At 48.8% G+C, this 27,180-nt stretch overlaps 1 protein-coding gene across 17 annotated transcripts in view; it reads right to left on the bottom strand.

The window, feature by feature from the left end:
- The window catches only part of ALDOA (aldolase, fructose-bisphosphate A), a 33,374-nt gene extending 14,013 nt beyond the window's left edge, over nt 1-19,361 (bottom strand). For 3 of the 17 annotated variants that reach the window (XM_074558008.1, XM_074558010.1, XM_074558009.1), the window contains exons 1-5: nt 19,097-19,350; nt 16,392-16,568; nt 12,495-12,625; nt 8,035-8,246; nt 7,464-7,518 (exon numbers count right to left, since the gene is read on the bottom strand). In XM_074558008.1, coding sequence (XP_074414109.1) covers nt 7,464-7,518; nt 8,035-8,246; nt 12,495-12,625; nt 16,392-16,568; nt 19,097-19,149 — 628 coding nt within the window. In that variant the 5' untranslated portion in view covers nt 19,150-19,350. Of the gene's footprint in view, nt 1-7,463; nt 7,519-8,034; nt 8,247-12,494; nt 12,626-16,391; nt 16,569-19,096 lie in introns of all 17 variants that reach the window. The other 14 variants (XM_074558011.1, XM_074558012.1, XM_074558013.1 and 11 more) reach the window with 9 other exon arrangements.
- Nucleotides 19,362-27,180: the final 7,819 nt, after the last annotated feature.

The raw sequence follows: 27,180 nt of genomic DNA, 5'->3' as shown, positions 1-27,180 counted from the left end.
TGGAATAAAATTGGAGAAAATTTGAGAAAAAAATGGGGAAAAATGGTGGAAATTGGAGAAAAAAATGGAAAAATTGGAAAAAAATAGGAAAAAATTGGACAAAAAATGGGGGAAAAAGGTGGAAAATTGGGAAAAATGGGATTGGGGACATTGGGAAAAAATGGGTGGGAAAAGGGAAAAATTGGGATTGGGGATATTGAGAAAAATGGGGGAAAAATTGGAGAAAATTTGAGAAAAAAATGGTGAAAAAATGAGGAAAAACAGTGAAAAAATGAGGAAAATTGGTGGAAATTTGAGGAAAAAATGGTGGAAAATTGGGAAAAATGGGATTGGGGACATTGAGGAAAAATGGGGGAAAATTTGGGAAAAAATTGGAGAAAATTTGAGAAAAAATGGTGAAAAAATGGGGAAAATTGGCAGAAATTTGAGGAAAAAAAGGTGGAAAATTGGGAAAAATGGAATTGGGGACATTGAGAAGAAATGGGGGAAAATTGGAGAAAAAAAGGTGAAAAAAATGGAAAAAAATAGAAAAAAATCGGATAAAAAATGGGGAAAAAGGTGGAAAATTGGGAAAAATGGATTGGGGACATTGGGAAAAAATGGGTGGGAAAAGGGGAAAATTGGGATTGGGGACATTGAGAAAAAAAATTGGAAAAAAATTGGAGAAAATTTGAGAAAAAAATGGTGAAAAAATGAGAAAAAATTGTGAAAAAATGAGGAAAATCAGTGGAAAATTGGGAAAAAATGGTGGAAAATTGGGAAAAATGGGATTGGGGACATTGAGAAAAAATGGGGGAAAATTTGGGAAAAAATTGGAGAAAATTTGAGAAAAAAATGGTGAAAAAAATGGGGAAAATTGGCAGAAATTTGAGAAAAAAATGGTGGAAAAATTGGAAAAAAATAGAAAAAAATCGGACAAAAATGGGGGAAAAAGGTGGAAAATTGGGAAAAAATGGATTGGGGACATTTGGGGACATTGAGAAAAAATGGGGAAAAATTGGAGAAAAAAAGGTGAAAAAATTGGAAAAAATAGGAAAAAATTGGACGAAAAATGGGGAAAAAAGGTGGAAAATTGGGAAAAAATGCATTGGGGACATTGGTATAAAATGGGTGGGAAAAGGGAAAAATTGGGATTGGGGACATTGGGGATATTGAGAAAAAAATTGGAAAAAAATTGGAGAAAACTTGAGAAAAATCGGTGGAAATTTGAGAAAAAAATGGTGGAAAATTGGGAAAAATGGGATTGGGGACATTGGGGACATTGGGGACATTGGGGACATTGGGGACACGGAGGGGACACGGAGGAAAAAAATTGGGAAAAAAATGGAGAAAGAACGGTGAAAAAACGAGGAAAATCGGTGAAAAAACGAGAAAAAACGGTGAAAAAATGAGGAAAATCGGTGGAGAATTGGGAAAAAATGGGATTGGGGACATTGGGGACATTGGGGACCTTTGGGGACATTGGGGACATTTGGGGACATCAGTGGGGACACGGAGGAAAAAATTGGGAAAAAAAATGGAGAAAAAACGGTGAAAAAATGAGGAAAAATGGTGGAAAAATGAGGAAGATCGGTGGAGAATTGGGGAAAAAATGGGATTGGGGACATTGGGGACATTGGGGATGTTGGGGACATTGGAGGGGACACGGAGGGGACGTGGAGGAAAAATTTGGGAAAAAATTGGAGAAAAAACGGTGAAAAAATGAGAAAAAACGGTGAAAAAATGAGGAAAATTGGTGGAAAAATGAGGAAGATCAGTGGAGAATTGGGGAAAAATGGGATTGAGGACATTGGGGACATTGAGAAAAAATCTGGAAAAAAATTGGAGGAAATTTGAGGAAAAAATGGTGGAAAATTGGGAAAAAATGGGATTGGGGACATTGGGGACATTGGGGACATTGAGAAAAAAATCTGGAAAAAAATCAGAGAAAATTTGAGAAAAAACAGTGAAAAAAATGAGGAAAATCAGTGGAGAATTGGGAAAAAATTGTGGAAAATTGGGAAAAATGGGATTGGGGACATTGGGGACATTGGGGACATTGGGGATGTTGGGGACATTGGGGACATTGGGGATGTTGGGGACATTGGGGACATTGGGGACATTGGGGATGTTGGGGATGTTGGGGACATTGGGGACATTAAGAAAAAATTTGGAAAAAAATCGGAGAAAATTTGAGAAAAAAATGGTGAAAAAATGAGGAAGATAGGTGGAGAATTGGGGAAAAAATGGGATTGGGGACATTGAAAAAAAATCTGGAAAAAAATTGGAGGAAATTTGAGGAAAAAATGGTGGAAAATTGGGGAAAATGGGATTGGGGACATTGGGGACATTGGGGACATTTGGGGACATTTGGGGACATCGGCGGGGACATGGAGGGGACGTGGAGGAAAAAATTGGGAAAAAAAATGGAGAAAAAACGGTGAAAAAATGAGGAAGATCTGTGAAAAAATGAGGAAGATCGGTGGAGAATTGGGAAAAAATGGGATTGGAGACATTGGGGACGTTGGGGACATTAAGAAAAAATTTGGAAAAAAATCAGAAAAAATTTGAGAAAAATCGGTGAAAAAATGAGGAAAATCAGTGGAGAATTGGGAAAAATGGGATTGAGGACATTGAGGACATTGAGGACATTGGGGACATCGGTGGGGACACGGAGGAAAAAATTGGGAAAAAATCGGAGAAAATTTGAGAAAAATCGGTGGAAACTTGAGAAAACAATGGTGGAAAATTGGGAAAAAATGGGATTGAGGACATTGGGGACATTGAGGACATTGAAGACTTCGGAGGTGTTGGGGACATTGGGAACATTGGGGACATTTGGGGACATCGGTGGGGACACGGAAGAAAAAATTGGGAAAAAATGGAGAAAGAACGGTGAAAAAACGAGAAAAAACGGTGGAAAAATGAGGAAAATCGGTGGAAAAATTAAGAAAAAAATGGTGGAAAATTGGGGAAAATGGGATTGGGGACATTGGGGACATTGAGGACCTTTGGGGACATTGGGGGACATTGAGAAAAAAATTGGAAAAAAATTGGAGAAAATTTGAGAAGAAAATGGTGAAAAAATGAGAAAAAAACGGTGGAAAAATGAGGAAGATCGGTGGAGAATTGGGAAAAAATGGGATTGGGGACATTGAGGACATTGGGGACATTGAGGACATTGGGGATGTTGGGGACATTGGGGACATTGGGGACATCGGTGGGGACATGGAGGAAAAAATTGGGAAAAAAATGGAGAAAGAACGGTGAAAAAATGAGAAAAAACAGTGAAAAATTAAGAAAAAAATGGTGGAAAATTGGGGAAAATTGGGATTGGGGACATTGAGAAAAAATGGGGGAAAATTTGGGAAAAATTGGAGAAAATTTGAGAAAAAATTGGATGAAAAACGAGGAAAATTGGCAGAAATTTGAGAAAAAAATGGGGAAAAATTGGGAAAAAATAGGGAAAAATCGGACAAAAAATGGGGAAAAAAGGTGGAAAATTGGGAAAAATGGATTGGGGACATTGGGAAAAAATGGGTGGGAAAAGGGAAAAATTGGGATTGGGAACGTTGAGAAAAAATTTGGAAAAAATTGGAGAAAAATTGAGAAAAAAACGGTGAAAAAATGAGAAAAAACAGTGAAAAAATGAGGAAAATTGGTGGAAATTTGAGAAAAAATGGTGGAAAATTGGGACAAAAAATTGGAGAAAATTTGAGAAAAAATGGGGGAAAATTTGGGAAAAAAATTGGAGAAAATTTGAGGAAAAAACGGTGAAAAATGGGGAAAATTGGTGGAAATTTGAGAAAAAAATGGGGGAAAAATTGGAAAAAAATAGGAAAAAATCGGACGAAAAATGGGGAAAAAAGGTGGAAAATTGGGAAAAATGGATTGGGGACATTGGGAAAAAATGGGTGGGAAAAGGGAAAAATTGGGATTGGGGACATTGAGAAAAAATGGGGGAAAAATTGGAGAAAATTTGAGAGAAAAAATGGTGAAAAAATGAGAAAAAATGGTGAAAAAATGGGGAAAATTGGTGGAAAATTGGGAAAAAATGGTGGAAAATTGGGAAAAATGGGATTGGGGACATTGAGGAAAAATGGGGGAAAATTTGGGAAAAAATTGGAGAAAATTTGAGAAAAAAATGGGGAAAAAAATGGAAAAAAATAGGAAAAAATCGAACAAAAAATGGGGAAAAAAATTGGAAAATTGGGAAAAATGGATTGGGGACATTGGGAAAAAATGGGGGAAAAATTGGAGAAAATTTGAGAAAAAATGGTGAAAAAACGAGAAAAAATGGTGAAAAAATGAGGAAAATTGGTGGAAAATTGGGAAAAAATGGTGGAAAATTGGGAAAAAATGGGATTGGGGACATTGAGGAAAAATGGGGGAAAATTTGGGAAAAAATTGGAGAAAATTTGAGAAAAGAAAGTGAAAAAATGGGGAAAATTGGCAGAAATTTGAGAAAAAATGGGAGAAAAATTGGAAAAAAATAGGAAAAAATTGGACAAAAAATGGGGAAAAAAGGTGGAAAATTGGGAAAAAATGGATTGGGGACATTGGGAAAAAATGGGTGGGAAAAGTGAAAAATTGGGATTGGGGACATTGAGAAAAAAATTGGAAAAATTTGGAGAAAATTTGAGAAAAATCGGTGAAAAAATGAGAAAAAATGGTGGAAAAATGAGGAAAATTGGTGGAAAATTGGGGAAAAATGGGATTGGGGACATTGAGGAAAAATGGGGGAAAATTTGGGAAAAATGGTGAAAAATTGGGGAAAATTGGTTGAAATTTGAGAAAAAAATGGTGGAAAAATTGGAAAAAAATAGGAAAAAATGGGACAAAAAATGGGGAAAAAAGGTGGAAAATTGGGAAAAATGGGATTGGGGACATTGAGAAGAAATGGGGGAAAATTTGGGAAAAAATTGGAGAAAATTTGAGAAAAAATGGTGAAAAAATGGGGAAAATTGGCAGAAATTTGAGAAAAAAATGGGGGAAAAATTGGAAAAAAATAGGAAAAAATGGGACAAAAAATGGGGAAAAAAGGTGGAAAATTGGGAAAAAATGGATTGGGGACATTGGGAAAAAATGGGTGGGAAAAGGGAAAAATTGGAATTGGGGACATTGAGAACAAAATTGGAAAAAATTGGAGAAAATTTGAGAAAAATTGGTGAAAAAATGAGAAAAAACAGTGAAAAAATGAGGAAAATTGGTGGAAATTTGGGAAAAATGGTGGAAAATTGGGAAAAAATGGGATTGGGGACATTGAGAAAAAATGGGGAAAAATTGGAAAAAAATTGGAGAAAATTTGAGAAAAAAATGGTGAAAATTGGTGGAAATTTGAGAAAAAAATGGGGGAAAAATTGGAAAAAAATAGGAAAAAATGGGACAAAAAATGGGGGAAAGGTGGAAAATTGGGAAAAATGCATTGGGGACATTGGGAAAAGATGGGGAAAATTTGGGAAAAAATTGGAGAAAATTTGAGAAAAAAATGGGGGGAAAATTGGTGGAAATTTGAGAATAAAATGGTGGAAAATTGGGACAAAAAATAGGAAAAATGGGACGAAAAATGGGGAAAAAAGGTGGAAAATTGGGAAAAATGGATTTGGGGACATTGGGAAAAAATGGGTGGGGAAAGGGAAAAATTGGGATTGGGGACATTGAGAAAAAATTTGGAAAAAATTGGAGAAAATTTGAGAAAAAAATGGTGAAAAAATGAGGAAAAATGGTGGAAAAAATGAGGAAAATTGGTGGAAATTTGAGGAAAAAATGGTGGAAAATTGGGAAAAATGGGAGTGGGGACATTGAGAAAAAATGGGGGAAAATTGGGAAAAAAATTGGAGAAAATTTGAGAAAAAATGGGGGAAAAATTGGAAAAAAATAGGAAAAAATGGGACAAAAAATGGGGAAAAAAGGTGGAAAATTGGGAAAAATGGATTTGGGACATTGGGAAAAAATGGGTGGGAAAAGGGAAAAATTGGGATTGGGGACATTGAGAAAAAATTTGGAAAAAAATTGGAGAAAATTTGAGAAAAAAATGGTGAAAAAATGAGAAAAAACAGTGAAAAATGAGGAAAATTGGTGGAAAATTGGGAAAAAATGGTGGAAAATTGGGAAAAAATGGGATTGGGGACATTGAGGAAAAATGGGGGAAAATTGGAGAAAAAATTGGAAAAAAACAGGAAAAAATTGGACAAAAAATGGGGAAAAAAGGTGGAAAATTGGGAAAAATGGGATTGGGGACATTGGGGACATTGGGGACATTGGGACATTTTGGGACATTGGGGACATTGGGGACATTGGGGACATTGGGGACATTGGGGACATTGGGACATTGGGGACATTGGGGACATTGGGACATTGGGGACATTGGGACATTGGGACATTGGGACATTGGGGACATTGGGGGACATTGGGGGACATTGGGGACATCATTGGGGACATTGGGGACATTGGGGACATTGGGACATTGGGGACATTGGGGACATTGGGGACATTGGGACATTGGGACATTGGGACATTGGGGACATTGGGGACACAGGACCCTGTGGTGGCACAGGCTGGGCTGGGAGGGTGACACAGCAATGGGGACACCAGGGTGGCCTTGGGGACAGGGCTGTGACAGGGACAGTGACACAGTGGTGGCCCTGGGGACAGGGTGGTGGCACTGGGGACAGGGCAGTGACAGGGATGGGGACACGGAGGTGACAGGGACAGGGACATGGTGGTGGCCTTGGGGACGCAGTGGTGACCCTGGGGACAGGGCGGTGGCCTTGGGGACAGGGCTGTGACAGGGACAGTGACACAGTGGTGGCACTAGAGACACCATGGTGGCCTTGGGGACAGGGCTGTGACATTGGGAACATGGCTGTGACAGGGACAGAACCGTGGCAATGGGGACACAGTGGTGGCCCTGGGGACAGGGCAGTGACAGGGATGGGGACACAGTGGTGGCCCTGGGGACAGGGCTGTGACAGGGACAGTGACACGGTGGTGGCCCTGAGGACAGGGTGGTGGCCTTGGGGACACCCCGGTGGCCTTGGGGACAGGGCAGTGACAGGGATGGGGACACAGTGGTGGCCCTGGGGACAGGTTGGTGGCCTTGGGGACACAGCCGTGACAGGGACAGGGTGGCAGCCCTGGGGACAGGGCTGTGACAGGGACATTATGGTGGCCTTGGGGACAGGGCAGCGACAGGGACAGGGACACTGTGGTGGCATCGGGGACACAGCTGTGACACAGGAACAGGGACACCAGGGTGGCATCGGGGACACGGCGGTGACACAGGGATGGGGACAGAGTGGTGGCACTGGGGACACCGTGGTGGCCTTGGGGACAGGGCTGGGACAGGGATGGGCACAGGTTGGTGGCCCTGGGGACAGGGATGGGCACAGGTTGGTGGCCCTGGGCACAGGTTGGTGGCCCTGGGCACAGGGTGGTGGCCCTGGGGACACAGTGGTGGCCCTGGGGACAGGGCTGTCACTCACCCTGGGTCGTGGTCTCGCCGTTGGTGCCGGCCAGGGGCACCACGCCCTTGTCAACCTGGGGAGGGGGGGACACGGCGTCAGGGGACAGCGGGACACGGCACGGCCACCGTGTCCCCAATGTCCCCAATGTCCCCAAAGTGTCCCCAAAGTGTCCCCAATGTCCCCAATGTCCTCAAGACTCAAAATGTCCCCAAAGTGTCCCCACCTCACCCTCTGAACCCGTCTCAGATGTGGCTCCCACCTCTCCATCCTCAACCAACCCAAGGAACACCCAAGGTCCCTCAATGTCCCCAAGGTGTCCCCAAGGTTCCAAGGTGTCCCCAATGTCCCCAATGTCCCCAATGTCCCCAAGGTGTCCCCAATGTCCCCAATGTCCCCAATGTCCCCCCAATGTCCCCAATGTCCCCAAGGTGTCCCCAATGCCCCCTCAATGTCCCCAATGTTCCCGAGGTGTCCCCAGGTGTCCCCAAGATCCCTCAATGTCCCCAATGTCCCCCCAATGTCCCCAACATCCCCAATGCCCCTCAATGTCCCCAATGTCCCCAGTGTCCCCAATGTCCCCAGGGCTCACCTTGATGCCCACCAGGGCCCCCTTGTCCCTGATGACCTGCGGGAAGGGGCGCCCGTCGTCGGCCTTCTGGTACATGGTCTCGTGGAACAGGATGACGCCGCCGATGCACGGCTCCACGCGCTTGTCGGCCGTGAACAGCAGCTGCCGGTACCAGCGCCGGTTCTCCTCCGTGTTCTCGGCGCCCACCGAGCTCAGCCGCTTGGCGATGCTGCCTGGGGGGGGCAGGGACCGGTTAGAACCGGTATGGACCAGTATGGACCAGTTAGAACCACTACGGACCAGTATGGACCAGTTAGAACCACTACGGACCAGTATAAACCAGTCTGGCTCAGCCGCTTGGCAATGCTGCCTGGGGGGGGTATGGACCGGTGTGGACCGGTTAGAACCAGTATGGACCAGTATAAACCACTACGGACCAGTATAAACTACTATTGATCTGTATAAACCAGTATGGACCAGTATAAACCAGTCTGGCTCAGCCGCTTGGCGATGCTGCCTGGGGGGGCAGGGACCAGTCAGAACCAGTATGGACCAGTTAGAACCAGTATGGACCAGTTAGAACCAGTATAAACCAGTATAAACCACTACGGACCAGTATAAACCACTATGGATCTGTATGGACCAGTATGGACCAGTATAAACCACTATGGATCTGTATGGACCAGTATGGACCAGTATAAACCATTATGGATCTGTATGGACCAGTATGGACCAGTATAAACCACTATGGATCCCTATGGACCAGTATAAACCAGTCTGGCTCAGCCGCTTGGCGATGCTGCCTGGGGGGGCACGGACCGGTTAGAACCAGTATGGACCAGTATGGACCAGTTAGAACCAGTATGGACCAGTATAAACCACTATTGATCTATATGGACCAGTATGAACCAGTATAAACCATTATGGATCCCTATGAACCAGTATAAACCAGTCTGGCTCAGCCGCTTGGCGATGCTGCCTGGGGGGGGAATGGACCGGTTAGAACCGGTGTGGACCAGTATGGACCCCTATGGACCAGTATGGACCAGTATAAACCAGTATAAACCACTATGGATCTGTATAAACCACTATGGACCAGTATAAACCAGTCTGGCTCAGCCGCTTGGCGATACTGCCTGGGGGAGCAGGGACCAGTTAGAACCAGTATGGACCAGTTAGAACCAGTTAGAACCAGTATGGACCAGTATGGACCAGTTAGAACCAGTATAAACCATTACGGATCTGTATAAACCACTATGGACCAGTATAAATCACTATGGATCCCTATGGACCAGTATAAACCAGTCTGGCTCAGCCGCTTGGCAATGCTGCCTTAAGGGGGCATGGACCAGTATGGACCAGTTAGAACCAGTATGGACCAGTTAGAATCAGTATAAACCAGTATGGACCAGTATATACTGATTAGAACCAGTATAAACCACTATGGACCAGTATAACCCAGTCTGGCTCAGCCGCTTGGCGATGCTGCCTGAGGGGGCAGGGACCAGTATGGACTGGTTAGAACCAGTATGGACCAGTATAAACCAGTATAAACCACTACGGACCAGTATAAACCACTATTGATCTATATGGACCAGTATGAACCAGTATAAACCACTATGGATCCTTATGGACCAGTATAAACCAGTCTGGCTCAGCCGCTTGGCAACGCTGCCTAAAGGAGGCATGTACCAGTTAGAACCAGTATAAACCAGTATGGACCAGTATGGACCAGTATAAACCAGTATGGATCTGTATAAACCACTATGGGCCAGTATAAACCACTATGGATCCCTATGAACCAGTATAAACCAGTCAGGCTCAGGCGCTTGGCGATGCTGCCTGGGGGGGCACGGACCAGTATGGACCGGTTAAAACCAGTATAAACCAGTATGGACCAGTACGGACCAGTATAAACCAGTATGGACCAGTATATACTGATTAGAACCAGTATAAACCACTATGGACCAGTATAAACCAGTCAGGCTCAGCCGCTTGGCGATGCTGCCTGGGGGGGCAGGGACCAGTTAGAACCAGTATGGACCAGTTAGAACCAGTATAAACCAGTATGGACCAGTATAAACCATTATGGATCTGTGTAAACCACTATGGACCAGTATAAACCAGTCTGGCTCAGCCACTTGGCGATGCTGCCTGGGGGGGGCACGGACCAGTTAGAACCAGTATGGACCAGTATAAACCAGTATGGACCAGTTAGGACCAGTATAAACCATTATGGATCTGTGTAAACCACTACGGACCAGTATAAACCACTATGGACCCTTATGGACCAGTATAAACCAGTCAGGCTCAGGCACTCGGCAATGCTGCCTAAAGGGAGCATGGACCAGTTAGAACCAGTATAAACCAGTATGGACCAGTATGGACCAGTATAAACCACTATGGATCTGTATAAACCACAATGGACCCCTATGGACCAGTATAAACCAGTTTGGCTCAGCCGCTTGGCGATGCTGCCTAAGGGGGCAGGAACCAGTTAGAACCAGTATAAACCAGTATAAACCACTACAAACCAGAATAAACCACTATTGATCTATATGGACCAGTATGGACCAGTATAAACCAGTACAGCTCACACACTTAGTGATGCTGCCTGTGGGGGCACGGACCAGTGAGAACCAGTATGGACCAGTATGGACCACTAAAAACCAGTATGGACCAGTTAGAACCAGTATGGACCTGCTAGAATCAATATAAACCCCTATGGACTCCTATGAACCAGTACAGACCAGTATAAACCAGTATAAACCAGTCTAAACCAGTATAAACCAGTCTACCTCGGCTGCTTGGCCTTGCTGCCTGAGGGGGGCATGGACCAGTAAGAACCAGTATGGACTGGTATAAACCAGTATGGACCAGTACAAACCAGTCAGGACCAGTCAGGACCAGTATAAACCAGTCAAGGCCAGTATGAACCAGTATAAACCAGTCAGGACCAGTATAAACCAGTACAAACCAGTCAAGACCAGTACAAACCAGTCAGGACCAGTATAAACCAGTATAAACCAGTCAGGACCAGTATGGACCAGTCAGGACCAGTACAGACCAGTATAAACCAGTATGGGCCAATACAAACCAGTATGGACTGGTATGGAGCCAGTACAAACCAGTACAAACCAGTATAAACCAGTACAAACCAGTATGGACTGGTATGGAGCCCTCAGAACCAGTACAGACCAGTACAGACCAGTACAAACCAGTACAGACCAGTACAGACCAGTATGGAGCCCTTAGAACCAAACCAGTTGGTTTCCAATAGAAACCAGTACAAACCAGTACAAACCAGTACAAACCAGTACAAACCAGTATAAACCAGTATGGAGTCGATGCTGGGGGTGTGTTTGTGGTCTCCCCAGAAGCTCCCAGTCACCATCCCAGTATAAACCAGTACAAACCAGTACAAACCAGTATAAATGAGGAACCCCAGCCAGCTCCTGGCATTGCCTTGGTGCCTCCCAGTACAAACCAGTACAAACCAGTGCCTCCCAGTACAAACCAGTGCCTCCCAGTACAAACCAGTGCTTCCCAGTATAAACCAGTGCTTCCCAGTACAAACCAGTGACTCCCAGTATAAACCAGTGCTTCCCAGTACAAACCAGTGCTTCCCAGTATAAACCAGTGCTTCCCAGTATAAACCAGTGCCTCCCAGTGCTTCCTTATCTCTCCCAGTTCACTCCCAGTCCATTCCCAGTATAAACCAGTCTGTCCCAGTCCACTCCCAGTCCATTCCCAGTCTGTCCCAGTCCATTCCCAGTCTGTCCCAGTCCATTCCCAGCCTGTCCCAGTCCATTCCCAGTCCATTCCCAGTCTGTCCCAGTCCATTCCCAGTATAAACCAGTCTGTCCCAGTCCATTCCCAGTCTGTCCCAGTCCCTCCCAGTTCATTCCCAGTTCACTCCCAGTCCTTCCCAGTTCGGCCCAGTCCCTCCCAGCCCATTCCCAGCCCAAACCAGTCCAAACCAGTATAACCCAGTACACACCAGTGGACTCATCGGCGGCCAGGATGCCCTTGCCCGGTGCCACGATGCGCTGGGCGATGGCCCCGGCCTGTCCCAGTATAACCCAGTATAACCCAGTATAACCCAGTATAACCCAGTGTGTCCCAGCCCATTCCCAGTATAACCCAGCCCATTCCCAGTATAACCCAGTATAACCCAGTATAACCCAGTACACACCAGTGGACTCATCAGCAGCCAGGATGCCCTTGCCCGGTGCCACGATGCGCTGGGCGATGGCCCCGGCCTGTCCCAGTATAACCCAGTATAACCCAGTATAACCCAGTATAACCCAGTATAACCCAGTACAAACCAGTATAACCAGTACACACCAGTGGACTCATCGGCAGCCAGGATGCCCTTGCCCGGTGCCACGATGCGCTGGGCGATGGCCCCGGCCTGTCCCAGTATAACCCAGTATAACCCAGCCCATTCCCAGTACAAACCAGTACAAACCAGTACACACCAGTGGACTCATCGGCAGCCAGGATGCCCTTGCCCGGTGCCACGATGCGCTGCGCGATCGCCGCCAGCTCCTTCTTCTGCTCCGGGGTCAGCGCGGGCACGGGAGGCGACATCGTCACAGCGGGGGTGGCACTGAGGGGACAGCGGTGACGTCACGGGGGTGGCAGTGACGTCACGGGGGTGGGGGAGGGGCAGGGGCAGGGCACACCTGGGGGGAGGCAGAGAGGGAGGGACTGGAGTGAACTGGGAGCACTGGGAGCACTGGGAGCACGGGAGGTGACATCATCACAATGGCGGTGGCACTGAGGGGACGGCGGTGACGTCACGGGGGTGGCAGTGACGTCATCGTGCTGGGGGAGGGGTCTCGGAGAGGGAGCAGGGACTGGGAGGGACTGGGAGTGAACAGGGAGGGACTGGGAGCACTGGGAGGGGACTGGGAGTGAACTGGGAGTGAACTGGGAGGGACTGGATGGGAACTGGGTGGGACTGGATGGGAACTGGGGAGGAACTGGGGAGGAACTGGGAGAGACTGGGAGGGGATTGGGGAGCACCGGAAGTGAACTGGGAGTGACTGGGAAGCACTGGGAGAGACTGAGAGGGGTCTGGGGAGTACTGGGAGTGAACTGGGAGTGAACTGGGAGGGACTGGGAGTGAACTGGGAGTGAACTGGGAGGGACTGGGAGGAGATAAGGAGGGAACTGATAAGGACTGGGAGCACTGGGAGGGGATTGGGGACACTGGGAGTGAACTGGGAGGGACTGGAAAGGGACTGGGAGTGGTCTGGGGACACTGGGAGGGGACTGGGAATACTGGAAGTGAACTGGGAGTGACTGGGAAGCACTGGGAGGGACTGAGAGTGAACTGGGAAGGACTGGGAGAGAATGGGAGGGACTGGGGGGTGACTGGGAGTGAACTGGGGACACTGGAAGAGGACTGGGGGGGCACTGGGAGCACTGGGAGGGGACTGGGGGCACTGGGAGTGAACTGGGAGTGACTGGGAGGGACTGGGAACACTGGAAGGGACTGGGTGGGACTGGGAGTGAACTGGGAGTGACTGGGAGGGACTGGGAGAGAATGGGAGGGGACTGGGAGGGACTGGGAGCACTGGGAGTGAACTGGGGACACTGGGAGGTGATAAGGACGGCACTGATAAGGACTGGGAGCACTGGGAGGGCACTGGGAGGGGATTGGGGACACTGGGAGTGAACTGGGAGGGACTGGAAAGGGACTGGGAGGGGACTGGGAACACTGGGAGGGGACTGGGAGGGGACTGGAGAGAACTGGAAAGGAATGGGAAGTGGACTGGGGGCACTGGGAGTGAACTGGGAGCACTGGGAGTGAACTGGGTGGGGACTGGGAGTGAACTGGAGGCACTGGGAGTGAACTGGGAGTGACTGGAATAGGTTAGAGAGCACTGGGGGCACTGGGAGTGAACTGGGAATTAACTGGGAAGGACTGGGGACACTGGGAGGGGACTGGGAGCAGACTGGGGACACTGGGAGTGGTCAGGGGACACTGAGGACACTGGGAGTGAACTGGGAGGGACTGGAAAAGGTCAGAGAGCACTGGGAGCACTGGGAGGAGATAAGGAGGGCACTGATAAGGACTGGGAGCACTGGGAGGGGACTGGGAGTGAACTGGGACTGAACTGGGGACACTGGGAGTGAACTGGGAGTGACTGGAATAGGTTAGAGAGCACTGGGGGCACTGGGAATTAACTGGGAGCAGACTGGGGACACTGGGAGTGAACTGGGGACACTGGGAGTGAACTGGGAGTGAACTAGGAAGGACTGGGGACACTGGGTGTGGTCAGGGGTCACTGGGAGCACTGGGAGTGAACTGGGAGGGACTGGAATAGGTTAGAGAGCACTGGGAGCACTGGGGGCACTGGGAGTGAACTGGGAGCACTGGGAGGGGACTGGGAGGGACTGGGAGTGAACTGGGAGTGACTGGAATAGGTTAGAGAGCAGGGACTGGAAAAGGTCAGAGAGCACTGGGAGCACTGGGAGGAGATAAGGAGGGCACTGATAAGGACTGGGAGCACTGGGAGTGAACTGGGGGCACTGGGAGTGAACTGGGGGCACTGGGAGTGAGCTGGGAGTGAACTGGGGGCACTGGGAGGGGACTGGGAGGGACTGGAAAGGGACTGGGAGGGGACTGGGGGGAACTGGGAGTGAACTGGGAGTGACTGGGAAGGACTGGGAGTGACTGGGAACACTGGGAGGGGACTGGGAATGAACTGGGAGCACTGGGAGTGAACTGGGGGCACTGGGAATGAACTGGGAGCACTGGGACTGAACTGGGAGCACTGGGACTGAACTGGGAGTGAACTGGGACTGAACTGGGACTGAACTGGGAGCACTGGGAGTGAACTGGGAATGAACTGGGAGCACTGGGAATGAACTGGGAGTGAACTGGGAGGGCACTGGGAACACTGGGAGTGAACTGGGAACACTGGGAGGGCACTGGGAGTGAACTGGGGGCACTGGGAATGAACTGGGAGTGAACTGGGAGCACTGGGAGTGAACTGGGAGCACTGGGAATGAACTGGAACTGAACTGGGAGCACTGGGAATGAACTGGGAGTGAACTGGGAATGAACTGGGAGTGAACTGGGAATGAACTGGGAGTGAACTGGGAGAACGGGGAACGAACTGGGAATGAACTGGGGGCACTGGGAATGAACTGGGAATGAACTGGGAGCACTGGGAGTGAACTGGGAGGGCACTGGGAACACTGGGAATGAACTGGGACTGAACTGGGAGCACTGGGAATAAACTGGGAATGAACTGGGAATGAACTGGGAGCACTGGGAATGAACTGGGACTGAACTGGGAGTGAACTGGGAATGAACTGGGAATGAACTGGGAGCACTGGGAATGAACTGGGAATGAACTGGGAGCACTGGGAGTGAACTGGGAACACTGGGAGTGAACTGGGAGTGCTGGGAGGGCACTGGGAATGAACTGGGAGGGCACTGGGAACACTGGGAGTGAACTGGGAGTGAACTGGGAACACTGGGAGGGCGCTGGGAGTGAACTGGGAGTGAACTGGGGGCACTGGGAGTGAACTGGGAGTGAACTGGGAGCACTGGGAGTGAACTGGGAATGAACTGGGAAAACCCGAAGATTTTAAGGTGAAAACCCCAAAATTTGAAAGGAAAACCCCAGGATTTTGAGGGAAAACCTTCAGGATTTTGAGGGGGAAAAAAACCCAAAAATTTTGATCAAAACCCCCGAAATTTTAAGGTTAAACCCCCAAGATTTTGAGGTGAAAACCCCCAGAATTTGGAGAAAAAAAAAATCCCAAAAATTCAAGGGAAAGCCCCCAGGATTTTGAGGGTGAAATCCCCAAAATCTGAAAGGGAATCCCCAAAGATTTTGAGGGGAAACCTCCAGAATTTTTTTGGGAAAAACCCAAAATTTTGAGGGGAAACCCCCAGGATTTTGAGGGGAAAAGTGCAAAATTTTGAGGTAAAAACCCCAAAAATTTGAGGGAAAATCCCCAGGATTTTGAGGTAAAAACTCCCAAATTTTGAGGTAAAAACCCCAAGATTTTGAGGGCAAAACCCCCAAATTTTGAGGTGAAAACCCCAAGATTTGAGGTAAAAACCCCCAAGATTTTGAGGGCAAAACCCCCAAATTTTGATGTAAAAACCCCAACAACTGAAAGCCAAAACACTCCAAAATTCTGAGGGTGAAACCGCCAAAACCTGAAAGGGAACCCCCAAGATTTTAAAGGGAAAACCCCAGAATTTGATGTAAAAACCCCAACAACTGAAAGCCAAAACACCCCAAAATTCTGAGGGTGAAACCGCCAAAACCTGAAAGGGAACCACCATGATTTTAAGGGGGAAAACCCCAAAATTTGATAATCAAATGTTTTCGGGGGGCACCCACCGAGTGTCCGAGAGTGTCCGAGAGTGTTCGGGAGTGTCCGGAACTGTTCGGGAGTGTCCGGAGAGGTTCGGGAGGGTCCGGTGAGGTTCGGGAGCGTTCGGGAGGGTCCGGAGAGGTTCGGGAGGGTCCGGAGAGGTTCGGGACCGTTCGGGAGCGTTCGGGAGTGTCCGGAGGGAGCTGCGGGAGCCGATCCGGGAATGGCCGAGGGAGCCCCGGGCCCGCCCCCGCCAAGGGCGTTTCAAGGGGAGGGGGAGGAGGAGGAGGAGGAGGAAGGAGGAGGAGGAAGGACGGGGAAAGCCCCGGGCAGGCACCGCTCCCATTCCCGCCCCCTTTGGAACCCCCAAATCCGCACTTTGCACCCCAAATCTGTGTTTGGAACCCCAAAATCCACACTTTGCACCCCAAATCTGTGTTTGGAACACCAAATCTGCATCTGGAATCATCAAATCCACATTTTGCACCCCAAATCCATCTTTGGAACCCAAAATCCGCACTTTGCACCCCAAATCCTCACCTGGAACCCCAAATCTGCGTGGGAATCGTCAAATCCGCACTTTGCCCCCCAAATCTGCATTTGGAACCCCAATATCCGCACTTTGCACCCCAAATCCGCCTCTGGAACCCCAAATCTGCTTGGAAATCATCAAATCCACACTCTGCACCCCAAATCAGCATTTGGAACCCCAAATCTGCATCTGGAACCCCAAATCTGCCTGGGAATCATCAAATCCTCACTTTGCACCCCAAATCCGCCTCTGGAACCCCAAATCTGCATTTTGCACCCCAAATCTGCTCAGAAATCATCAAATCCACACTTTGCACCCCAAATCTGCCTTTGGAATCATCAAATCCACACTTTGCCCCCCAAATCTGCCTGGGAATCATTAAATTCACACTTTGCACCCCAAATCTGCATCTGGAACCCCAAATCTGCCTGGGAATCATCAAATCCACACTTTGCTCCCCAAATCCACATTTGGAACCCCAAAATCCACACTCTGCACCCCAAATCCGCATCGGGAACCCCAAATCTGCTTGGAAATCATCAAATCCACACTTTGAACCCCAAATCTGCCTGGGAATCATTAAATTCACACTTTGCACCCCAAAAACGCCTTTGGAACCCCAAAATCCACACTTTGCACCCCAAATCCACACTCTGCACCCCAAATCTGTGTTTGGAACCCCAAATCTGCCTCTGGAATCACCAAATCTGCTTGGAAATCATCAAATCCACACTCTGCACCCCAAATCCGCATCTGGAACCCCAAATCTGCATCTGGAACCCCAAATCCACACTTTGCACCCCAAATCTGTGTTTGGAACCCCAAAATCCACACTTTGCACCCCAAATCTGCATCTGGAATCATCAAATCCACATTTTGCACCCCAAATCCGCCTCTGGAACCCCAAATCTGCTTGGAAATCATCAAATCCACACTCTGCACCCCAAATCCACATTTGGAACCCCAAAATCCACATTTTGCACCCCAAATCCGCCTCTGGAACCCCAAATCTGCTTGGAAATCATCAAATCCACACTCTGCACCCCAAATCTACATTTGGAACCCCAAATCTGTGTTTGGAACACCAAATCTGCCTTTGGAATCATCAAATCCACACTTTGTACCCCAAATCCATCTTTGGAGCCCAAAATCCGCACTTTGCACCCCAAATCTGCCTTTGGAATCATCAAATCCACACTTTGCCCCCCAAATCTGCCTGGGAATCATTAAATTCACACTTTGCACCCCAAATCTGCATCTGGAACCCCAAATCTGCCTGGGAATCATCAAATCCGCACTTTGCACCCCAAATCTGCCTGGGAATCATCAAATCTGCTCGGAAATCATCAAATCCACACTCTGCACCCCAAATCTGCACCTGGAATTATCAAATCCACACTTTGCACCCCAAATCCGCCTGTGGAACCCCAAAATCCACATTTTGCACCCCAAATGTGCCTGGGAATCATCAAATCCACATTTTGCACCCCAAATCTGCATCTGGAACCCCAAAATCCGCACTTTGCACCCCAAATCTGCTCTTTTTCACCCCAAAATCTGACTTTTGCACCCCCACATTCAAATATTTCACCCAAAACCTGAGGTTTATTTACCCCAAGTTCAACACTTGCGCCCCAAAAATCTGAATTTTGCACCCCAACATTGGTTTTTTTTCACTCCCAAATGCAAATTTTGTGCCCCAAAATTTGCCCTTTCAACCCTCAAATTTGCCTTTGGCAACCCAAAATTTGAGTTTTTCACCCCAAAATCTGAGGTTTGCACCCCAAAAATTCAACTTTTCCACCAGAAAATGCACCCTCAGAAACCAAAATTGGACTTTTTCACCCCAATATCCACCTTTTGCACCCCAAAATTGAACTTTCACCCCAAATTCGACTTTTACATCCCAAAATTTGACTTTTTCACCCCCAAAATCTGCTCCTTCTACCTCGGGGTTTCCTTCCAACACCCAAAATTTGCATTTTTTAACCTCAAAATCTCAACTTTTTACCTCACGATTTCCTCCCGCACCACAAAAATCTGCCCCAGGTCCCAAAATCTGCACTTTTCACCTCAAAATTTCCACTTTTCACCTCATAAACTGGCACTTTTTTCCTTCAGGATTTCCTCCCAATCCTCAAAATCTGCTATTTTTACCACAAAATCTGCTTTTTTACCTCAAAATCTGCTTTTTTTTACCTCAGAATTTCCTCCGAATCCTGAAAATCTGCCCCAGAGCCCAAAACCTGCATTTTCACCTCAAAATCTGCACTTTTTTACTTCAGCATTTCCTCCCAGCGCCCAAAATCTGCTATTTTCACCCCAAAATCCTCTTTTTGACCTCAAACCCGGCACTTTTTCCCCTCACAACTTCCTCCAACCGCTCTAAACGTTCGCCCAAAGCCCCAAAATTCGCCTTTTTCCCCTCAAATTCCGCCTTTTCTGCCCAAATTGCGCCTTTCCCACCCCAATTTCAGCCTCTTTTCCCTCACAATTCCCCGCCCTTCCCCGAATTTTCCCTTTTTAACCCCAAAATTCCGCCCCGCCCGCCCCCACCTGGGCTCCGCTGAGGCGCTCGCGGGGCGTGGGCGGAGCTTGTGCCGGTGACGTCACCGCGCCCGCCCCGAGTGGGCGGAGCCTTAAAAGGGCAACGCCGCGAGCTGAGTCACGGTGGGGCCCACGGGGGGTTTTGGGGTACCGGGGGGGGATTTTGGGGTTCCCAGGAAAATTTGGGGGGATCCTGAGCGGATTTGGGGGTTTTTTAGGGGTGCTGATGCGAATTTTAGGGTGCCTCAGGTGTTTTGGGGTTCAGCGGGGGTCGTATTTGGGGGTTCAGGGTCAATTTTGTGGCATCGCTTTTGGGGTTCGGGGGGCGCCATTTTGTGGTTTGGGGTCATTTCGGGGGGGGATTTTGGGGATCCAGGGGCAGTTTTGGGGTTCAGGGTGGGATTTTGGGGGTTTAGGGTCAATTTTGGGGGTCTGGATTCAGGTTTGGGGGTGAATTTTGGGGTTCAGGGGGATTTTTGGGGTTCAGGGGGATTTTTTGGGGTGTTCCAGAGGCATTTCGGGGTCATTTTTGGGGTCCCTGAGGGGATTCGGGGACAATTCCGGAGATTTTGGGCCAATTCCGGGGGATTTTGGGGTCCCTGAGGAGATTTTGGGGTCCTGAGGGGATTTCGCGCCAATCCTGAGGGGATTTTGGGGTCCTGAGGAGATTTTGGGGTCCTGAGGGGATTTCGGGCCAAACCTGAGGGGATTTTTGGGGTTCCTGAGGAGATTTTGGGGTCAATTCCGGAGATTTTGGGGTCCCTGAGGGGATTTTGGGGTCCCTGAGGGGATTTCGGGCCAATCCTGAGGGGATTTTGGGGTCCTGAGGCGATTTTGGGGTCCTGAGGGGATTTCGGGCCAAACCTGAGGGGATTTTTGGGGTCCCTGAGGAGATTTTGGGGTCCCTGAGGGGATTTGTGGCCAATTCCGGGGGATTTTGGGGTTCAGGGCGGATTTGGGGACAATTCCGGGGGATTTTGGGATCCTGAGGAGATTTGGGGGCAATTCGGGGGGATTTTGGGATCCCTGAGGAGATTTGGGGCAATTCCGGGGATTTTTGGGGTCCCTGAAAGAATTTGGGGTCAATCCCGGGGATTTTTGGGGTCCCTGAGGGGATTTTGGGGTCCCTGAGGGGATTTGGGCCAATTCCGGGGGATTTTGGGGTTCCTGAGGGGATTTTGGGGTCCTGAGGGGATTTGGGCCAATTCCGGGGGATTTTGGGGTCAATCCGGGGGGATTTTGGGGTTCAGGGCGGATTTGGGGCAATTCTGGGGGATTTTGGGGTCCCTGAGGAGATTTTGGGGTCCCTGAGGGGATTTTGGGCCAATTCCGGGGGATTTTGGGGTCCCTGAGGTGATTTTGGGGTCTCTGAGGGGATTTTGGGTCAATCCCGGGGAATTTTGGGGTCCTGGGGGATTTTGGGGTCCCTGAGGGGATTTGGAGCCAAGTCTGAGGGATTTTGGGGGGATTTTAGGGGATTTTTGGGGTTTCTCTCCCCCCCACTCCCATTTTAGAATTTTTTCGGATTTTTTCGGATTTTTTCGGATTATTTTGGGATTTTTCTCCCCCTCACTCCCATTTCAGGATTTTTTTAGGGTTTTTTAGGATTTTTTTAAGGTTTTTTTAGGATTTTTTAGGGTTTTTTGGATTTTTTAGGATTTTTTAGGAATATTTTGGTTTTTTTCTCCCCCTCACTCCCATTTTAAGATTTTTATGATTTTTAGGATTTTTTAGGATTTCTTCGGATTTCTTCAGATTATTTTGGGTTTCTCTTCCCCCCACTCCCATTTTAGGATTTTTTAGGATTTTTTTCGGAAGTTTTAAGATTTTCTAAGATTTTTTTAGGATTTTTTAGGATATTTTTAGGATTTTTAGGATTTTTTTAGGATTTTTAGGATTTTTTTAGGATTTTTAGGAATATTTTGGGTTTTTTCTCCCCCGCACTCCCATTTTAGGATGTTTTTAGGATTTTTTTAGAATTTTTTCGGATTTTTTTCGGATTTTTTTAGGATTTTTCAGGATTTTTTTGGGTTTCTCTTCCCCCCCCACTCCCACTTTAGGATTTTTTAGGATTATTTTCGGTTTTTTCTCCCTCCCATTCCAATTTAGGATTTTTTAAGGATTTTTTAAGATTTTTCAGGATTATTTTGGGTTTCTCTTTCCCCCCACTCCCATTTTAGGATTTTTTTAAAAGATTTTTTAGGATTATTTAGGATTATTTTCACGTCTCTCTCCCCCCACTCACATTTTATAATTTTTTAGGATTTTTTTTAATTATTCGAGGTTTTTTCTCCCCCCGCTCCCATTCTAGGATTGTTTCGTATTTTTTTTGGATTTTTTAGGATTTTTTCGGATCATTTTCGTTTATTTCTCCCCCCACTCCCATTTTAGGATTTTTTCGGATTTTTAGGATTTTTTTCAGAATTTTTTCGGATTTATTCAGAATTTTTTCGGAATTTTTTCGGATTTTTTCGGATCATTTTCATTTTTTCTCCCCCCACTCCCATTTTAGGATTGTTTTGGATTCTTTCGGATTTTTTCAGAATTTTTTCCAATTATTTTCAGAATTTTTTCGGATCATTTTCGGTTTTTTCTCCCCCCACTCCCATTTTAAGATTGTTTCAGATTTTTTTCAGAATTTTTTCCGATTTATTCAGAATTTTTTCGGATTTTTTCAGAATTTTTTCGGATTTTTTTCGGATTTTTCCGGATCATTTTCGGTTTTTTCTCCCCCCTCTCCTCCCACTCCCATTTTAGGATTTTTTCCGTTTTTTTCCGATTTTTTTCGGATTTTTTTTCGGATCATTTTCGGTTTTTTCTCCCCCCACTCCCATTTTAGGATTGTTTCAGATTGTTTCGGATAGTTTTGGATTTCTTCGGATATTTCCGGATTTCTTCGGATATTTCCGGATTTCCTCGGATATTTCCGGTTTTCTTCGTATTTTTTCGGATTTTTTTCGATTTTTTTCGGATTTTTTCGCATAATTTCATTTTTTTTTCTCCCCCCACTCCCACTTTAGGATTGTTTCAGATTGTTTCGGATAGTTTCGGATTTCTTCGGCTTTTTCCGGATTTTTTCGATTTTTTTCGGATTTTTTCGCATCATTTCATTTTTTTTTCTCCCCCCCACTCCCACTTTCGGATCTTTTCGGATTTTTAGGAACACTTAAGGATTTTTTAGGAACATTTTAGGATTCTTTAGGAACATTTCAGGATTCTTTAGGAACATTTTAGGATTTTTTAGGAACATTTTAGGATTTTTTAGGATTATTTGGGGATCTTTAGGATTATTTCGGTATTTTTAGGAACATTTAGGATTTTTTAGGATTATTTCGGGATTTTTAGGAACATTTAGGATTTTTTAGGATTATTTCGGGATTTTTTAGGATTATTTCGGGATTTTCAGGAACATTTCGGGATTCCCCTCCCCCCCCCGTTCCCGCCATTTCCGGCTCACTCACCCTGGGGGGTCCCGGTTTCGGCTCGGGGGGGGCTCCGGGGGTTCCCCCTTTTATGGACCCGGGGGGGCCCCTCCCCCTCCCCCCCCCCGTGACCTTCTCGGGTCCCCTTTGGCCTTTCGGGAGCCCGAAATAGCCCCGCCCCTCCCCCACCCGCCCCTCCCCCACCCGCCCGCAGCTGGGGGGGAGGGGAGAGCGCGCCCATTTTGGGGTCCCCCCTTTGGTTTAACCCCGATTTTTGGGGTTTTGCCTCATTTTTGGGGTCCCCCCTTTGATTTAACCCCGAAATTTTGGGGTTTTTCCCCAATTTCGGGGGTTTTTTCCTCATTTTTGGGGGTTTTTTCCCTCATTTTTGGGGTTTTTCCCCAATTTTTGGGGTCCCCCCCTTGATTTAACCCCCGAAGTTTGGAAGCTTTCCCCAATTTTTGGGTTTTTTTTCTCTCATTTTTGGGGTTTTTTTCTCTCATTTTTGGGGTTTTTTCCCCGCATTTTTGTGGTCCCCCCCTTTGATTTAACCCCCATTTTGGGGTCCCCCCTTTGATTTAACCCCCGATTTTCGGGGTTTTCCCTCATTTTTGGGGTCCCCCCCTTGATTTAACCCCCGAAATTTGGGGGTTCCCCCCTCATTTTTTGGGTTTGCCACAATTTTGGGGTTTCCCCCCATTTTTGGGGTCCCACCTTTGATTTAACCACCGAAATTTGGGGGTTTTCCCCAATTTTTTGGGGTTTTTCCCTCATTTTTGGGGTTTTCCCTCATTTTGGGGACCCCCCTTTATTTTAGCCCCGATTTTTTGGGGTCCCCCCTTTGATTTAACCCCCGAAATTTGGGGGTTTTCCCCAATTTTTGGGGTTTTTTTCACTCATTTTTGGGGTCTTTCCCCAATTTTTGGGGTCCCACCCTTTATTTAACCCCCGATTTTTGGGGTCCCCCCCTTTGATTTAACCCCCGAAATTTGGGGGTTTCCCCCCAATTTTTGGGGGTTTTTTTCTCTCATTTTTGGGGTTTTTCCCCAGTTTTTGGGGTCCCACCCTTTATTTAACCCCCGAAATTTGGGGTCCCCCCTTTGATTTAAACCTGAAATTTGGGGTCCCCCCTTTTATTTAACCCCCGAAATTTGGGGTCCCCCCTTTGACTTAACCCCGATTTTGGGGGTTTTTCCCAAATTTTTGGGGTCCCCCCTTTGGTTTAACCCCGAAATTTGGGGTTTTCTCCAATTTTTGGGGGGTTTTTTCTCTCATTTTTAGGGTTTTTCCCCAATTTTGGGGTCCCACCCTTTATTTTACCCCCGAAATTTAGGGGTTCCCCTCTCCTTTTTTGGGCTTGCCCCATTTTTGGGGTTTTCTCTCATTTTTGGGGTCCCCCCTTTGATTTAACCCCGATTTTGGGGTCACCCCTTTGATTTAACCCCCGAAATTTGGGGGTTCCCCCCTCATTTTTAGGGTTTCCCCCCATTTTTGGGGTTTTCCCTCATTATTGGGGTCCCCCATTTATTTAACCAGGATTTTTCGGGTCCCCCCATTATTTCACCCCCGATTTTGGGGGGTTTTCCCCCATTTTTTAGGACCCCCCACCCCAAATTCCCAAAATTCCCCAATTTCGAGACCCTCCCCCCCAAATTCCGCCCCTAATTTTGGGGTCCCCCCTCAAATTTTTGGGGACCCCCCCCTTTATTTAACCTCTGATTTTCGGGGATACCCCCCTTTATTTAATCCCCGATTTTTGGGGTTTTTCCCTCATTTTTGGGGACCCCTCCCCTCATTTTTAGGGACCCCCCACCCCAAATTCCCCAAATTCGGCCCCTCCCCCTTTTGGGACCCCAAATTTGGCCCCACCCCTTTTTTAAGACCCCCACATTTGGCTCCTCCTCCTTTTTGGAACCCCACATTTGGCCCCGCCCCCTTTGGGGGTGTTAATGAGGGGGCGTGGCCTCCGTGGCACAGATTCTTCCCCTTTATATCATCAGTTAAATCTCATTAATATTCATGAGCGCAGCTCACGTAGCCATTAATGTCTCATTATTATTCATGTCCGCACCCTAGTTAGTCGGCATTATGCTAATTACGACCTAGTAGCCACGCCCAGCTCATAAATAATAAACAAGCCTGGCGCGGTCGCCATGGCAACGCCTCCCCGCGCGCTCCCATTGGCTGCCCGCCCTCAAACCCCGCCCTCCTCCTCTCAGCCAATCAGCGCTGACTACACCACCCCCGCTCTGCCCCGCGACGCCTCCTGATTGGTTGCCGGCCTCGGCCAATCAGCGCGCGCGGCTTTCCCGCCGTTGCCTGAGGGGGATGGAGGGGGGGAGCGGCCCTCATGGAAATCCACTCAAATTTATGCAAATGAGCGGCGCGCTGAATATTCATGAGGCTCATGGGAGGCCACAGACTCGCGCGTGTGTCCGGGAGGCGGAGATCTATGCAAATTAGGCGGAGATCAGTGGTGCCTCCGGTTTCTGTAAAGCCACGCCCTTTTTATGACATCATACTTAGACCACGCCCCTGTGGCTACTTATAGATCGTGGCTGCCAAGCAGGCCACTCCCCTTATTCATTCACAAGCCACGCCCCTTGCTCGGAGATCGCCCATTTTCGTCTTATGTAAGCTCCGCCCCTCCGATTGAAACCACGCCCACTCAGACACGCACAATCCGGTTATTGACTGCTCCCCAGAAGCCCCGCCCCCTCCCTCAAGCCACGCCCCCTACGATTCCACTTTGTCTCCACCCCCATGGGCCCCTCCCTCTCTTTGGCTCCTCCCCTTTAAGCCCCATCCCATTTCCTAAGCCACGCCCATATTAAAGCCCCGCCCCCTCCGCAAGCCCCGCCCCCTCAATTTATTCCCCATGTCCTGCTGCTGACCCTTCCCCTTTGCCACGCCCCCAAATCCCTGCAAGCCCCGCCCCTCCACAAGCCCCACCCCCTCCATCCATTCACGGTATCCCTCCCTGTGTCCCCTTGGCCACGCCCCTAAGCCCCGCCCCTCCCCAAACCCCGCCTCCACCAATTCCCTGTGTCCCCTTAACCACGCCCCTAATCCCCTAAGCCCCGCCCCCTCCATTCATTCCCGTTATCCTTCCCAGGGTCCCCTTGGCCACTCCCCCAAACCCCCATTAAGCCACGCCCCCATTCGCTCCCTATGTCTCTCCCGCTGCCCCCTTGGCCACGCCCCCAACCCCCCAAACCCCGCCCTCGCCATCCATTCCCGTTATTCCTCCCGGTGTCCCCTTGACCCCGCCCCCTCGGTCTCCATCCCCTTAGCCACGCCCCTAAATCTCCCTATGCCCCGCCCCCTCCATTCATCCCGTTATCCTTCCCTGTGTCCCCTTAGCCACGCCCCGAATCCCCTAAGCCCCGCCCCCTCCATTCCCGTTATCCTTCCCGGTGTCCCCTTAGCCACGCCCCTAATCCCTTAAGCTCCGCCCCCTCCATTCATTCCCGTTATCCTTCCCTGTGTCCCTTAGCCACGCCCCAATACCCAAACCCCGCCCCCCAAGCCCCGCCCCGCCCATTCCCGGTGTCCCCGCTGTGCCCATTGGCCCCGCCCCCTCCGGCCATAACCCCAAGCCCCGCCTCCTACATTCATTCCCGGTGTCCCCTTGGCCACGCCCCTAAAGCCCTGAACCCCGCCCCCTCCATGCATTCCCGTTATCCTTGCCTCTGTCCCTTAGCCCCGCCCCTAATCCCCTAAACCCCGCCCCCACCAAGCCCCGCCCCACCCATTCCCGGTGTCCCTCCGAGTGCCGGTGGCCCCGCCCCTAATCCCCCAAACCCCGCCCCCACCAAGCCCCTCCCCGCCCATTCCCGTGGCCCCGCGGTGCCCGTGGCCCCGCCCCTAATCCCCTAAACCCCGCCCCCTCTATGCATTCCCGTTATCCTTGCCTGTGTCCCTTAGCCCCGCCCCTAATCCCCTAAACCCCGCCCCCACCAAGCCCCGCCCCGCCCTTCCCGGTGTCCCTCCTAGTGCCAGTGGTCCCGCCCCTAATCCCCCAAACCCCGCCCCCACCAAGCCCCGCCCCACCCATTCCCTGTATCCCCGCGGTGCCCGTGGCCCCGCCCCTAATCCCCTTAACCCCGCCCCCCAAGCGGCGCCCCGCCCATTCCCGGTGTCCCCGCGGTGCCCGTGGCCCCGCCCCCTCCGGCCATAACCCCAAGCCCCGCCTCCTACATTCATTCCCGATGTCCCCTTGGCCACGCCCCTAAACCCCTGAACCCCGCCCCCTCTATGCATTCTTGTTATCCTTGCCTGTGTCCCTTAGCCCCGCCCCTAATCCCCTTAACC

Source organism: Zonotrichia albicollis, chromosome 24, assembly GCF_047830755.1.
Source record: "Zonotrichia albicollis isolate bZonAlb1 chromosome 24, bZonAlb1.hap1, whole genome shotgun sequence".
In the NCBI taxonomy this organism is placed as follows: domain Eukaryota; kingdom Metazoa; phylum Chordata; class Aves; order Passeriformes; family Passerellidae; genus Zonotrichia; species Zonotrichia albicollis.
This window is presented reverse-complemented; position numbering and strand designations above follow the sequence as displayed.